At 43.8% G+C, this 14,878-nt stretch overlaps 10 protein-coding genes across 10 annotated transcripts; 6 read left to right on the top strand and 4 right to left on the bottom strand. All coding sequences in view use genetic code 12, as the record gives it.

Annotated features, from left to right (window-relative positions):
* Positions 1–28: 28 nt before the first annotated feature.
* Positions 29–2,671, top strand: ARG5,6 (bifunctional acetylglutamate kinase/N-acetyl-gamma-glutamyl-phosphate reductase; the record flags this gene model as incomplete). Its single annotated transcript, XM_001486122.1, has 1 exon — positions 29–2,671. The coding sequence occupies one exon, from the start codon at positions 29–31 to the stop codon at positions 2,669–2,671; it is 2,643 nt and encodes an 880-aa protein (XP_001486172.2).
* A 112-nt stretch (positions 2,672–2,783) lies between these two features.
* PGUG_01844 (uncharacterized protein) lies at positions 2,784–4,100 on the top strand (the record flags this gene model as incomplete). The annotated part of the gene is made up of 1 exon (XM_001486123.1): positions 2,784–4,100. The coding sequence occupies one exon, from the start codon at positions 2,784–2,786 to the stop codon at positions 4,098–4,100; it is 1,317 nt and encodes a 438-aa protein (XP_001486173.2).
* Positions 4,101–4,121: 21 nt separating this feature from the next.
* MSO1 (Mso1p) lies at positions 4,122–4,784 on the bottom strand (the record flags this gene model as incomplete). Its single annotated transcript, XM_001486124.1, has 1 exon — positions 4,122–4,784. One exon carries the CDS (start codon positions 4,782–4,784, stop codon positions 4,122–4,124), a length of 663 nt encoding a protein of 220 aa, XP_001486174.2.
* Positions 4,785–4,901: 117 nt separating this feature from the next.
* On the top strand, positions 4,902–7,046 carry MSS116 (ATP-dependent RNA helicase; the record flags this gene model as incomplete). Its single annotated transcript, XM_001486125.1, has 1 exon — positions 4,902–7,046. The coding sequence occupies one exon, from the start codon at positions 4,902–4,904 to the stop codon at positions 7,044–7,046; it is 2,145 nt and encodes a 714-aa protein (XP_001486175.2).
* A 103-nt stretch (positions 7,047–7,149) lies between these two features.
* PGUG_01847 (uncharacterized protein) lies at positions 7,150–7,848 on the bottom strand (the record flags this gene model as incomplete). Its single annotated transcript, XM_001486126.1, has 1 exon — positions 7,150–7,848. The coding sequence occupies one exon, from the start codon at positions 7,846–7,848 to the stop codon at positions 7,150–7,152; it is 699 nt and encodes a 232-aa protein (XP_001486176.2).
* Positions 7,849–7,952: 104 nt separating this feature from the next.
* On the bottom strand, positions 7,953–9,953 carry PGUG_01848 (uncharacterized protein; the record flags this gene model as incomplete). Its single annotated transcript, XM_001486127.1, has 1 exon — positions 7,953–9,953. One exon carries the CDS (start codon positions 9,951–9,953, stop codon positions 7,953–7,955), a length of 2,001 nt encoding a protein of 666 aa, XP_001486177.2.
* Positions 9,954–9,970: 17 nt separating this feature from the next.
* Positions 9,971–11,155, top strand: PGUG_01849 (decapping nuclease; the record flags this gene model as incomplete). Its single annotated transcript, XM_001486128.1, has 1 exon — positions 9,971–11,155. One exon carries the CDS (start codon positions 9,971–9,973, stop codon positions 11,153–11,155), a length of 1,185 nt encoding a protein of 394 aa, XP_001486178.2.
* Positions 11,156–11,813: 658 nt separating this feature from the next.
* CAT1 (catalase A) lies at positions 11,814–13,271 on the top strand (the record flags this gene model as incomplete). Its single annotated transcript, XM_001486129.1, has 1 exon — positions 11,814–13,271. The coding sequence occupies one exon, from the start codon at positions 11,814–11,816 to the stop codon at positions 13,269–13,271; it is 1,458 nt and encodes a 485-aa protein (XP_001486179.1).
* PGUG_01851 (peroxisomal catalase) lies at positions 11,895–13,154 on the bottom strand (the record flags this gene model as incomplete). The annotated part of the gene is made up of 1 exon (XM_001486130.1): positions 11,895–13,154. The coding sequence occupies one exon, from the start codon at positions 13,152–13,154 to the stop codon at positions 11,895–11,897; it is 1,260 nt and encodes a 419-aa protein (XP_001486180.2).
* Positions 13,272–14,245: 974 nt separating the features above from the next.
* On the top strand, positions 14,246–14,827 carry PGUG_01852 (uncharacterized protein; the record flags this gene model as incomplete). Its single annotated transcript, XM_001486131.1, has 1 exon — positions 14,246–14,827. One exon carries the CDS (start codon positions 14,246–14,248, stop codon positions 14,825–14,827), a length of 582 nt encoding a protein of 193 aa, XP_001486181.2.
* Positions 14,828–14,878: the final 51 nt, after the last annotated feature.

Here is a 14,878-nt window from a genome sequence, read left to right on the forward strand (position 1 = left end):
AGACCGCGCTTAAGCAACGAGTTACCCGATGCAGGTGATAATGAGTCAGTTACACAAAACCGAAACCATACGAAAAAAACTTGTAAAAATCATTGAGAGTATTCTTTGCACAATGTTGTCCAGAAATGTGCTGGGGCTCAAAAGAGCTTGCAGACATGGTTTGTATAGCCTTGCTTACTGTAGAACAGCTTCTCAAAGCAAGTACATGAAATATGGGCTTTCTGAATCATTTTCGAAAACCAGACCATATTCTACCAGGTCAACCGTGGTACAATTACTCAACAATATTGGGTCTAAAAGGGAGGTGGAACAGTATCTCAAGTACTTTACCTCTGTATCGCAACAGCAGTTTGCTGTGATCAAAGTGGGCGGTGCAATCATCACGCAACAGCTCAATGAATTGGCTTCATGCTTGGCGTTTTTGTACCATGTTGGATTGTATCCTATCGTTTTGCATGGAACTGGACCCCAGATCAATGAGCTTCTCGAAAACGAGGGTGTTGAGCCTGAGTATATTGATGGAATTAGGATCACAAATGCTAAGACCATGGAAGTGGTTAGAAAATGTTTCTTGGAACAAAATCTTCGTTTGGTTACTGCCCTTGAAAAAATGGGTGTTCGTGCTAGACCAATTACCGCTGGTGTCTTTGGTGCCGAATACTTGGATCAAGACAAGTACCAACTCGTTGGTAAGGTCAATTCCGTGAACAAAACCCCAATTGAAGCTGCCATTGAGGCGGGCTATTTGCCAATTTTGACCTCGTTAGCCGAGACACCTTCCGGACAACTTTTGAACGTCAATGCTGATGTGGCTGCTGGAGAACTTGCTCGTGAATTTGAACCATTGAAGATTGTGTACTTGAACGAAAAGGGAGGTATTATCAACGGAGAGACCGGTGAGAAAGTCAGCGTTATCAATCTTGATGAAGAATATGAAGACTTGTTGAAACAAAGTTGGGTCAAGTACGGAACCAAGTTGAAGATCAAGGAGATCCACGATCTTCTTCAACACTTGCCTCGTTCGTCGTCTGTGGCTATCATTGATGTTGATGATCTTCAGAAAGAATTGTTCACCGATTCTGGTGCCGGTACTTTGATTAGAAGAGGATACAAGTTGATCAACAGAAACTCTTTGCTGGAGTTTGGTAACCCTGATTTGCTCAGAAGTGCATTGTCAAGAGACCCACAAATCAAATCTGGCAAGCTTTCGGTAGCATCCTACTTGAAGCACTTGGAATCAGTTGACTTTAAACTGTATGGAGATGAACCATTAGAGGTTTTGGCCATTGTTACCAATGAAAAACTTCCCAAGCTCGACAAGTTCTTATCGTCCAAAACTGGCTGGCTCAATAACGTTACTGACAACATCTTCAGTGCTGTTAAGAAGGACTTTAGTTCTCTCTACTGGGTGGTGAATGAAAACGATGCCAACTTGGCTTGGTACTTTTCAAAATCGGATGGTTCGTTCGCCAAGAATAACGAGATTTTGTTCTGGTACGGATTGAACACAGAACAGGTTTCGCAGTTGATCAAAGAGTTTGACAGTTCCAGCATTTCGTCGTTGTCTTCGAAAAATGACTCGGGTGTATTTTCCACATCTGCTCAGAAACGTGGATACCACACCTCCAGAAACTCCTTCCGTGCTTACTCCACTACCAACCCCAACCCTCCTGTTCGTGAGGGAACCAACACCCTGCGTGCCAAAGTGGCATTGATTGGTGCTCGTGGATACACTGGACAAGCCTTGATTAACATGATTGACAAGCATCCTTACTTGGAGCTTTCTCATGTGTCTTCTCGTGAGTTGGCAGGCCAAAAGTTGAAGGGCTACAACAAAGCCAACATTGTGTATTCCAATCTTCAAGCTGAAGACATCAAGAAGTTGGAGGACAATGGAGAAGTTGATATGTGGGTGATGGCATTACCTAACGGTGTCTGTAAACCGTTTGTCGATGTTATCGAGAGCGCCAAGGGAAAGTCTAAAATTATTGATTTGTCTGCTGATTATAGATTTGATACTACTGGTACTTGGGTCTATGGTCTTCCAGAATTGAACGATAGAACCAAGATTGCCTCGGCCACAAGAGTGTCTAATCCAGGTTGTTATGCCACGGCAGCACAATGTGCCATTGCACCATTGGTCGACTACATTTCTGGTACACCAAGTATTTTCGGAGTATCTGGATACTCTGGAGCTGGAACGAAACCTTCTCCCAAGAATGATGTCAAGTATTTAACCAACAACTTGATTCCTTATTCTTTGACTGACCATGTCCACGAGCGTGAAATCAGCACCCAGTTGGGTTTGGAAGTTGCGTTCATGCCTCACGTTGCCCAATGGTTTCAGGGAATCTCACACACCATCTCCATACCAATCAAACCAAAATCGTTAACGTCACGCGAGATTAGAAACATTTACCAGGACAGATACCAAGGAGAACAGCTTATCACTGTCAGTGGAGAAGCTCCAGTTGTTAAGGACATTAGTGGAAAGCATGGAGTTGTAGTTGGAGCTTTTGCTGTGAATTCTGCTGAGAATAGAGTGGTGGTGGTTGCAACCATTGACAACTTGTTGAAAGGTGCTGCGACCCAATGTTTGCAGAACATCAACTTGATGATGGGCTACGGAGAGTACGAGGCCATTCCAGACGATTTGATCATTAGAGGATGAAGTACAATAAACTGACTTTAGAGTATGTCTGTAGGTTTTCGCATCCTCACACCCAATTTTGGTGAACCTTCTTTCATAGGTACAATCGGGCTCAACCACACCACACTTTAACATGCTTGTACCCCCGGAAAATTGTGGACTTGTAGAGCCAGGTATCTATAGGTGCTCCAAGCTCGACCAGGATAACTTCCCGTTTCTAGAAACTCTCAATTTGAAATCAATTGTTATAGTTGATGCAGAAAAGCCTCCTGGTCCATTAAAGCGATTTATTGAAGCGAATAACGTCGAGCTATTTAACCTAGGTGCACTCAAAATCTCGAACCATCATCATACTGGAGTCAATTCTAGCTCTGGGAAGTTAGAAGAGGAAGGTTCCAGCAATGGTTCGACTTCGAGCTCGGGAAATGCCGATGTTAATGATCTCGAGCCTATCAATGTCAATACCACAAAGGACAAAAATGATCTGTGGATGCTTATAGAGAAGAACTTGATACTACGTGCTTTTGAGTTGCTATTAAACAAGACGAAGCACAACCTACTTTTGGTGGATTCGTCGCTGACTCTCGTGGGCATTCTTCGCAAGATTCAAAAGTGGAATTTTAACTCCATAGTCAATGAGTACCGTACGTTTGCTGGTACCTCGACGAAAAACAACTATTTTGCGGAAACTTTTCTCGAATTGGTGGAACCTGAACTAATAGCATATGAGATTCACCGATTCAATAGCGAGTCAAAGCAGCCAGAAAAAACTCTTTACAAGAGCCCCGAGTTTAGGAGAGAATCCCGAAACGCTTCGAGGACGTCAGTTGACGATGAGGCAAGTTTTGATGATCGTAACAGCGATACCCAGAGTATAGACGATGATGAGATGGACGACGAATTACTTTCAGCCTCGCCTCAAATTCCAACCAATTTGTTGAAACTCGTAGAGCTGAGGAAGAATGATACTTCACGAGATTCTGAGCCAGATGTGGATTCAGTAACACCAGGATCTTCTCCAAGGTATACTCGTGGAAGTCGTAATAATAGCTTTACCAGCGACATGATTTTCTCCGCAACTCGATCTAATTTTGAGAGAAGAAGGTCTTCCATAGACAGCTTGGTGCGGCCAAGTCCAAGTAATATCAAATTCAGACAAGGTGCACGAGCTCCAGATCGACGAGCAGCCCGTGACTCGTTCAGCAAGGGAAGTTTCAGCGAATCGTTGAAAGAATTCAAAGACTCATTCAAAAGACCCGACGACAACGAACTACAACAAAAATACGGATTTTACTACTACAAAAGCTTCAAAGAAAATCCTTATACCTTTGAGGAAGTTAATGCAATAAAAATCAAGCTACCACAAGATACTAAACTACCAGCATGGTTTCGAAGCCAGCGAGATTATTGGGAAGCAAACTTTCGAAAATTAAATGGTCTCATAGAATGAGTGTTGCCAGCAACTTTTGCATCATTTTCTTCCCCAGGTTGCCCTTGTTGGTGGAGCAGATTGTGATCCCGATGTAGGTGGTGGGGTGTGGTTGCTGAACATTTTGTCACGGAGTCTGGAACTGGACCCGTTTCCAGATGCACTGTTAGTCCGGGCTGGTTGGTACGATTGGCTGGAGTAGCCAGCTCCCGGTACCGACTGTTCTCGAGACCGATTGTACATGTCTTGTAATCTACTTGACGATCTGGTATAGGTCCTTGCCGGTGCAGATTGTGTTTCCTGGTGTTGTGACCGGTCCTGACTCCAGCTATTTCCCCTTTGGAATGTTGGCTGTTGGCTGGTTGAATAATCGTCTTCAACACGAACTGGTTGTAATTGTTCTTGGTACAGTCTGGGACGAGAGTTCATTTGCGCCTGTTGCTGCTGGCCCTGATAAGTACGGCTCTGGTACGAATTTGTCAGTGGTCTCAGTCTTTTTTCGCCCAACCATTCTGGATATGGCTGGTGGACGCTGTCAAAGTACTTGACGAACGCTCGATGGATCAACGTATCATCCTCACTATCACCATCTACTTCCCTTTGAATGACCGAGGTAGCACTTGAGAACCTTGCGGCATAACTGTCTTTCAATTTAGCGAAAAAGTTTCGTGTTTCCTGCTCTGTTCGTTCCTGAATATGAGACATTGATAATACTTGTGGTCGAGTGAAATCAAAATGGTGAGGATCGCATGATTTATCTGCAGGAGATGGCCCGCCATCGCGGAAAATTTAGTTTCGCACAAGTTTGTAGGTACTTTTCAAATGTCTTGGGTACGATCAGTAGCCATTAGGACGGCGCTTTGCCGTCAGGTTCGGTCGAGATACCAATCATATGGAAGCACCAGGCTCTTCTCCTCCTCTTTGCGAAGCTGGGAGGAACCAGAAGTTGTCACAAAAACTCCCAAGGCTGATATTGACCATGAGGCTGTCAAAGCTCATCAAGAATCTTCCCCATTGAAAAGCATTGAGGTGCCGTTTACTTCGCTCGAAGCATCGAGAAAGTTTGACAAATCGATCTTTAGAGGACTCTACAACAGCAAAATGAAGAATATGACCGTGGTGCAACAACGTGCCATCATGCCTATGATGGATACCAAGACCGGAGTTGTTGTCCGTGCCAAGACCGGTACTGGTAAAACATTAGCGTTCGCTCTTCCATGTATACAGGCGGCGCTTGAGAACCCACAGCAGACCCAAAAGGGACGAATTCAAGCACTTGTGGTGGCACCAACCAGAGATTTAGCACTTCAAATCGAGGCAGAATTCAAGAAAGTTTTACAACACCAGACCCGTAATGTTCATCGCAAGACAGATACGTTTGTATTGATCGGTGGACGTAAGAACGATCTTCACCCAAAAGCCAAGGCTGCTATTGTCATTGCTACTCCTGGTCGTTTGGAAGCAATTCTCCGTGATCCTAGAATGTTGCCCATGTTTTCAGATTTGAAATACCGGGTTTATGATGAGGCAGATAGACTCTTGGACCAAGGGTTTGCTCCTACCTTGGAGGTGATTGAGGAAAGATTGCGCGATGCCAAGGCGGAAGCACTTGAACCAGACAACCACTTTAAGACAGCTCTCTTTAGTGCAACTGTGGATGATGCCGTAACCAACTTTGCCCATGAAACCATTGGAAAGGAGTATGAATACATCAATTGTGTCGACAAAGACGCAGAAGAAAGTCACGAGAACATTCATCAAGGTATAGTGAGAACACAGTCTATCAAAGATTCCTTTGAAGCTTCGTTTTCTTACATTCTCAACCATATCAACGACAAATATTTCAAAGCAATTGTGTTTTTGCCCACAATTACAGGTACTGAGTACTACTACCGGGTGTTACAACGTGCTAAGAGAGAAGAGTTATATGATAGTGAAACGGCCACCAAAAAGTATGGCTCAAGAATTTTACGTCTTCATGGAAAGATGTCTCAATCTGCAAGAGACCGTACCGTGAAAGAGTTCAGACGGACATCACATGGTGTTTTGGTTTGTACAGACGTAGCTGCCAGAGGATTGGATTTCAACGATGTCAGTCATGTTATTCAAATGTGTCCAAGTTCTTCTGTTGCTGATTATATTCACAAGATTGGACGTACCGCTAGAGCTGGTGCTCGTGGTAAAGCCAGAATTTTCATTTCTGAACCTGAAATGAAATTTATTGAAACGTTACAACGTGAGAGAGGAATTGTATTCAAGGAAGACACCGAATATGTCAAAGATGAAACATCACCAGACCATTTCCAGAGATTAGGTTCTTACGAGCAAGACGCCCTTGAGGAGTTCTTGCGTACCTTCTTAGGTTTTGCTGCTTCAGTTTCAGGTGTGTACCGATTCAACAAGCAACGAATTGTTGAGGAATCGTTTGCGTTATACAGACACATTTTGAACGATCCTTCTGCGAAGCTTAGTGTTGGGCGCCGATTTGTCTCTGAAGTCTTGCGTATGCCAGGACGTGATGCTGCCGAATTCTTTGATGTTCCAGGTGGTTTCGACATGAGACTGTCCAACGATCGCAAGAGCAAGAGAACATTTATGGGTGATGGTGGCTCCAGATCTGACCGTGGATTCAGCAATGACAGATATGGTAATAGCGGTCGCCTGTACAATAAGAGTCGTCTGTTCGATCGTAATGATCGTTCGTACGGCAATGATCGCTCTTACAGTAATGACAGAAAGTCGTATGGAAACAAGTCGTATGGAGACAAATCTTATGGTAACAAAGCCTATGGGGACAAATCATATGGAGACAAATCCTATGGAGACAAATCTTATGGTAAATCCTATGGCAACAGATCTAACGACAGAAGCTTCAGTCGCGGCAATGACAGAGGTGGCTACGAAAAGAGAAACTATGGATCTCAGTCAAGAAACACATATGGCCGCAGAGACGATAGCGACGAGTAGGAGGTATAATAGCAACGAATACTTGTAAATAGAGAAAATTACTCACGTACATTCATGGATCAAAGGCAATCGAGTCTCATCAAATAGTTAAGAAAGTGCAGCATCACGTACTACCTGAATATTTGGCATCATATTCCTTTGCCGTCTTGTTCACCTCGGTTCCCAGCACTATGACCACTTCTGGTTCAGTGGACTTGAGCGGCTCAAGTGCCGTAAAAATAGCAGCTTTTGCAACCTCCTCGTCGTAAGCTGGGTACAATGGAAAAGCAAACACGCTATTCTTCACCAACAGCGCCACCTTCACCAAAGAGCTTTCAAAGAATCCGTGAGAGGCTTCACGTTCGCCCAACAAAACTCCAGGTCTGATAATAATTGTTCTGGGAAACTTCAATGCTACAATATCGTCCTCTAGCTTACCTTTCGTCTTGAGGTAAAAGAAGGGGGACAGAGAAGAGGCTGCTCCAGAGGAAACTAGAACAAATGTCTTGACACCAGCATCTTTCGCAGCCTTAGCTGCGTCGTAGTTAATGCCATAATCGATCTTCAAAAAGCCCTCGTTTCCCCCAGCAAGTTTCTTGGTAGTTCCAAACGCACTGATGAAGACATCATTATCCTTTTGCTTTCGAATTATGTCACCCCAAACGTCACTATCTTTTTCAATTACACTGTCAATTTTGCTTCCTTCAACCTTTGGAGCCCTTCTGCTTACTGTGAATATAGAGTCGATTTCCTTACATTCGTTCAAGATCTTCAATGCCAGGGACCCAACAAGCCCTGTACTTCCTAATAAAATGGCCCGCATTGTATTGGTGGCGCTTGATAATTTAGGTGAGTTCGCAGAGGGACTGCACACCAGACTGAAAGACTAGGGTATACTCGCGGTAATTAGCCAGTAGCTCATTAGATTTAGTTCGCTCTCTTTCTGGATTTTCTCTTCAAAGCACTCTTCTTACTCACCGTAAACTGTCCCCACCGTTGGGACCGTTTTTCCTTGGTAATGTAATCGCCAATTGCAGTGTCTCTCGTCAAAACCACATATACAAGAAGACAAATAATTATCAACGTATTGAAGATGATTATTCTCTTGTGGAACCGGAGATCATTAGCCAACATTCCTAGCTTATAATTGGCGTCGCTTAAGCCTCCCCGATACCGGTTTTCTTGGTTTTGAAGGAGCATGGTTGCTTCTTTCTGTATTCGCTCATAAGCTTCCTTCATGATTTTCACCTGAGATAACATGGTGATATTAAAAGATTGTACTAGGTCATTGAAAGTCGAGGTTTGTCTTCTCTCCAAATTAGTAAATGCGGTAGATAGGAGCTTGCTTTGTTCCTCAATGTACAATAATGATAGGGTAGCATTCGACTCAAGCAATGATAATCGCTTCATGATATTCTTGTAGATTGACTCTTGCGTGGTAGCTGTTGTTTCAATAGTTTTCACTTCTCGATCAACAGCGACAGCTGCACAGTATTGGTCGGTGCCATTGATATCTTGAAGGAATTCGTGCAACAATAAATGAGGAAGTATTACTCTGCACTCATCATCTCGTGTGCTATAATTGTTCAGATTTTGAGTGGTGATGTTAGCCACATCAGTAGCAATAGTAATATTCATTGAGGGTACTTGGTCAACACCCTTTTGTTCTTCCTTGAATTCCTCCATCATGGTTTTTCCGTGAACTCTCACCACGGAAATGGGACAGTAGAATTCGTTACCATAATGAGAAACAATTTCAAGTTTCAAGTAACGGGCCCAAATAAGCGGATTTCTCACGGTGAAAACCTGAAGGTCTCGTACGTTTTCTGCCTCAAACTCACCCAACACTTCCCACTTTGTGGCAGGAAACTGGTCGGAAACAGAAATTCGGATGTCTTTGAACATTGAACTGAAAAATTCAAAATTACCCATCACTACTTCACTGACAAGAATGTCCTGACACAATTCGATAATGACATACTTGTTGGAAGACGAGCACTGGTTGAGCAAATATGAGTCCTTATTTTCGTGGAGAATGGCCAGTGCACCCTTTGCTTCGCTATTTGCTTTCATGATAGTGGCAGCGCAGTCCGAGGAAGCATAATTGAATTTTTTTTTGTAAACTCGGCCCTGATCTTCTTCCTGAGCAATATTGGAAGGGCTTGAATAAGTGGTATCCACGGTTGACGTATTAACTTTTGCAAGTGTATGTGAACTAAGCAGATCAGCGCTTGAAGCGGCACTGGCAGAAGAAGCACTTACCGATTCGGCGGCTGCTTCTTCCTGCTTCTGGCGCTTCCACTCTTCAAAAGACATGAATCGGCATTCGTCTATGTCTTCGTTTGTAATATTAGACGAATTTTTGGAGACGGAAATGTTGGTGGGAACCTGGTGGTCGATCGATATTGAAGTATGTGAGTTTTGGGTTTCCAACTCAAGAAAGGTCGATGCCACCTCATCGGTTACACGCATCTCTACACCACTCGTGGGACTTGTGGACGACGGTCGTTGGAAAACATTACAGCCAGGGCCCGTGGTGCAAAATGGATATGAAGGAGTAGGTATTAAACTATCAGGAAAACCAGTAGAAATTTGTGATGAAGCAATGGAGGTGATCTTCTCTATGAGATTAGTTGTTTTGGGTCGTATTTCTTTCGTTTCGATGTTTTTCAGATGAGATAGATGAGTATTAGAAACCAGGCCTGCTGTATTTGTTAAAGAATTAATGGTGGATTCATCCGTTTGGTTCAATATTTGGCTCTCCAGGAGCAGTGTATCACCGCTTACGCACGTTAGACTCACGGCTGCCACGAGTAGAAACCACGCGCCTTTGCACCCCATGTCGTTGGTGAGGAAGTAGTGGAGCTTCTCGGTGATCTTTCCTGCACAACTTGAGTATTCGCGCAGAGCGAGGAAAAGCCGTGCCATATCACCATCTACCCACAATGATCAAGACATTCCCGCTCAGTTCCCGGGCTAAAACCACCGCTTTGAAACAGCCCAAGGAGCTCTTTTGCTACTCGAGAGACATAAATGGTGCCTACGAGTACGACACTGATAAGGCAGTTACCCAATTGAGCCACTACTATTTTCCAGATGCTGAAATAGATAAAGGTGTGGATTTAGGAGCAGGCTATAAAGACTTCAAGAAGATCCCAGAAGCTGAGAACTTGGGAGATTTTGAATCGCTTTTGAAAAGTATCTTACAACATGAAAAGAAAACTGGTGAAAAAGTGTCGGCAGACATCGTTACGTTTCGAGGACTTATGACAAAGCTTTTGGCACTTCCTTACAATTTGAAAGATCCAATAAACTTGTATGCCGCCGTCTTTGATGGGCAAATCTTCATCAAGAACGACGACGAATTGGAGTTGAAAAGACGTCAGTCACAACCATCGGATCCTACAAAGAAAGACTATATGGACCGATGTGAATATTCCGGCTACAAGTTCGAGGCGGTAACAACATTACCCAAACCATGGGCAGAGTGCTCAAGGCTGGAAATTGAAAAGAGAAATATTCGGGTTGTCAATAATTATGAACAGTTTATATCGGTGGTGCGAACCGGTATCGGCAAAGTCAAGCTTTTATTGGCAGGTGAAGTCGATTGTTTATGGGACTACCGTCCACAAGATGGCAAAAAGGATCCTCTTCCTCATTACGTGGAGCTCAAGACTTCAAGAGTCATAGAAACTCCTGGTAACATTGTCACTTTTGAGCGAAAATTGTTTAAAACTTGGGCACAAAGTTTTTTAATAGGGATCCGCAAGATTGTTTATGGGTTCCGAGACGACAATCTTATTTTGAGGTGTGTGGAAATGTACTCAACAGAGGAGATACCGATTTTGCTCAAAAAAAATCAGGTTACTGAACCCAGTAAGAAAATAGTATGCATGAATGCTCTCAAATGGTACGGAGCCGTTGTCGAATGGCTCACAGAAGTGATACCCACAAACGAAAATGGGGCGTATCGTATAAGTTATGACCCGGGATCACGTTCTTTTTCAGTCGCTGAATTGATTGGAGATGAAAAATCAAAGGCACAAGCTATGATTACTAGCGAGTTTAAAGACTGGCGAAAAGAGCTTTCAGAAAAAGAGAAGGAAGTGAATGACGAGAAGGAAGAATAAGTAATAGAAGTGTATCGAGAATTAGAGGAGTAAGTGAGGTTTCTGAAGAGAAAGCACGGCTGCAAATTGCAAAAAATGCAAAAAATGCAATTAATTATATTCCGGCCATTTCACTTCCTGCCTATGAAACACCATGCATCACCATGCCTTTCTGGCCATCACCCAATTATCAGGTACCACATGGCCAATCACCAAATAAATGTCTCACATATGTCTCACCACTTAAACGCAACGGGTGCGGGAGGAGCCGTCACGTGACACGGGGATATCGCGCTCCCCCACACGAAAGCACCGAGGTGCGAAAAAGAGATATGACATTCACCAATAATTGATTGATTATTTAAAGAGCTACACAATTCAATTGACCTCGACACATCCATTCTTCATCTCGTGTCCTTGTATATTTACTTCATCTTTCAAAACTTAAAGTTAATTTCAAATTTTCACACTCCCCTCACCCCGATAATCCGCTGATACATCCGCGGTCTGGCCAGAACCAGCCAATCATTCGCAGTGGTTATTAATCAAGTGCAGGTCTGGACCCCATGAATTTGCTTACATTACACAAAACCCCGTATTTGACAGCCGATTCTCCAACCCCGCTCGTGGTATATAAGAGGGGGCCCGATTCTAATTTAGCCACTAATAATCTCATAAAATGGCTCCAACCTTTACGAATTCTAATGGATGTCCCATCCCAGAACCTTTTGCTACCCAACGTGTGGGTAAGCATGGTCCATTATTGCTCCAAGACTTCAACTTGATTGACTCCTTGGCTCATTTTGACAGAGAAAGAATTCCTGAAAGAGTTGTTCACGCCAAAGGATCTGGTGCTTACGGATACTTTGAGGTGACCGATGACATCACCGATATCTGTGGAGCCAAGTTCTTGGACACAGTTGGTAAGAAAACCAAGATTTTCACCAGATTCTCCACCGTTGGTGGTGAGATGGGTTCGGCTGATACCGCCAGAGATCCAAGAGGTTTTGCCACCAAATTTTACACCGAAGAGGGTAATTTGGACTTGGTTTACAACAACACTCCTGTGTTTTTCATCAGAGATCCTTCCAAGTTCCCCCACTTTATTCACACCCAAAAGAGAAACCCAGAAACCCACTTGAAGGATGCTAACATGTTCTGGGATTACTTGACCACCAACTACGAGGCAATTCATCAGGTAATGGTCTTGTTCTCTGACCGTGGTACCCCAGCTTCTTATCGTGAAATGAACGGTTACTCGGGTCACACTTACAAATGGTCTAACAAAAAGGGTGAATGGTTCTACGTTCAAGTCCACTTCATATCTGACCAAGGTATCAAGACCTTGACCAACGAGGAAGCGGGTGAATTGGCAGGCTCCAACCCAGACTATGCTCAAGAGGATTTGTTCAAGAACATTGCTGCTGGTAACCACCCATCGTGGACTTGTTACGTTCAAACCATGACCGCTGAGCAGGCCAAGAAAGCACCATTCTCGGTGTTTGACTTGACTAAGGTTTGGCCTCACAAGGACTACCCTATGAGAAGATTCGGTAAATTTGTGTTGAACGAAAACCCAAAGAACTACTTTGCCGAGGTTGAACAAGCTGCTTTCTCTCCAGCTCACACCGTTCCTTACATGGAGGCATCTGCCGACCCAGTGTTGCAATCTAGATTGTTCTCTTACGCTGACACTCACAGACACAGATTGGGTACTAACTACACTCAAATCCCTGTTAACTGTCCTGTTACCGGTGCTGTATTCAACCCTCACATGAGAGATGGTGGAATGAACGTTAATGGTAACTTGGGAGCTCACCCCAACTACTTGGCTACTTCTCACCCAGTGGAATTCAAGCAATTCTCTTTGCAAGAAGAACAAGAAGTTTGGGAAGGTGCTGCTTGTCCATTCCACTGGAAGGCTACTGACGATGAGTACAAGCAGGCATCTGATTTGTACAAGGTTATGGAAAGATATCCTAATGCTCAAGCTCACTTGGCTCACAATGTTGCTGTCCATGTTCAAGCTGCTGACCCTCACATTCAAGACAGAGTGTTTGAAATGTTCTCCAAGGTGAATGGTGAGTTGGGAGCTGCCATCAAGAAGGAGACTTTACAATTAAGTCCAAGAAAGTGATTTCGATAATAAAATGAATATTTATTGAGTATATGTTTTTCAAAATGAAATGTAGTTACAACTTTGTGGTGTTACAAGATGCACACAGGCAGCTGCTACCGCATTTGCATGACGCACCACAACAACTGTTTCCGCTGCCAGAGCTGGTAGATGTTGAATTTGGACCGCACATTAAAGATGATGAGGCATATCACCACTTTTATACATTTGTAGATAGCGCCGGATCAGCATACCTAATCCGGAAGTCGCACGCGACGGGATTCGGGCAAGCGACTGTATCTCTGGACCGACTTCGAGGACTGTACATAGGGTACGGCACACAGCAAAGTCAGCGGATGCAACCAAACACCACGGCAGAGTCAAATTTTCACTTTTTGAAAATAGAGAAGCCATAAGCAGCGTGACGCATCTTACTGTACTATTCTAAGCCTGCAACTCATTTTCACAGGTCATTCCGATTCTAAGCCTTGTTTGTTGTAGTTCCTGCATAAGCCCGAATCGCGAAATCGGAATCGCAATTTTCCAAAACGAGTAATTCTAGGGCAGTCTGAAACGAGGTATCAAAAGTTATCAACAACACAGAAGAGTCAGCGTTTGGCTACCAGGTCTTCGGGATAACATAAACTCCACCGAAAGCATTGTATTCCTCGATCAAACCTTATTTTGCTGGTAGTAAATACCAGCGATCTGTTTCGTTGAGTCACGTGACCTACACAATGCTATTTCAGGGCAGTGACAGATTGTGAACGTTGGTGCGAAACAATCAGGTGTAGCTACTCAGCCATGAACAAGCGGGGATGTGCAGGATATTACGTAGTTAATCTCATGTAGGTACGGTAAACACGCTGCTTGCAGCGGCAGGTTCCAGCAAGTTATTGACACATATGATTGCGAACCCTTGCATATGGTCGATTTTCTCGAGGTATATAAGAAAGAGGATATTTTCAATTTAATCATTATCAAAAAATATCGAAATGGGTTTGAACGCAATTAACTACGCTGTATCTGATGTCGTTGGAGGCGCTAATTCTCTTGCTGCGGGCGCTGGGTCTATTGCTGGTGCCGCTCAAAGTGCAATTGGTGGAGCTGGAGGAGATGCTGCAAGCGCTGTGAAAAGTGTTGGTGCAGAAGCAACTGGCCTTGCTAATTCTGCCAAATCTGGTGCTGCTTCTGCCACCAGTGGTGCTATGACTGCCATGAGCGAGGCTTCTGGTGCGAAATCTGCCCTTGAATCAAAGACTTCTATGATGCCTGAGTCTGCGATGTCTGGAATGTCTTCTATGATGCCAGACTCTAGTTCCGATATGATGTCAGACGAGTCTGGTTCGTCCGCACTGGAAGGTTCCGGATCTGAATCTTCCGGATCTGGATCTGGATCTGATTCATCTGCATCATCTGGATCTTCTGGTTCATCTGGTTCTTCTTCTGAATCTTCTGGATCATCTTCTTCCGGATCTTCCTCTGGTGGTAATGCTCTCTACCAAGGTGGTTCGTGGAAGAAAGCTGCAGCTGTTGCCGGAGTCGTTGGTTTCAGTTTCATCTTCAATGTTATGTAGTAATGCTTGTATGTTAGGTAAAAGTTAGGGAAAATAAAAATAAAGGAAAGA

The sequence above is a fragment of the Meyerozyma guilliermondii genome, genomic scaffold (assembly GCF_000149425.1).
Source record: "Meyerozyma guilliermondii ATCC 6260 scaffold_2 genomic scaffold, whole genome shotgun sequence".
NCBI classification, from domain to species: Eukaryota; Fungi; Ascomycota; class Pichiomycetes; order Serinales; family Debaryomycetaceae; genus Meyerozyma; species Meyerozyma guilliermondii.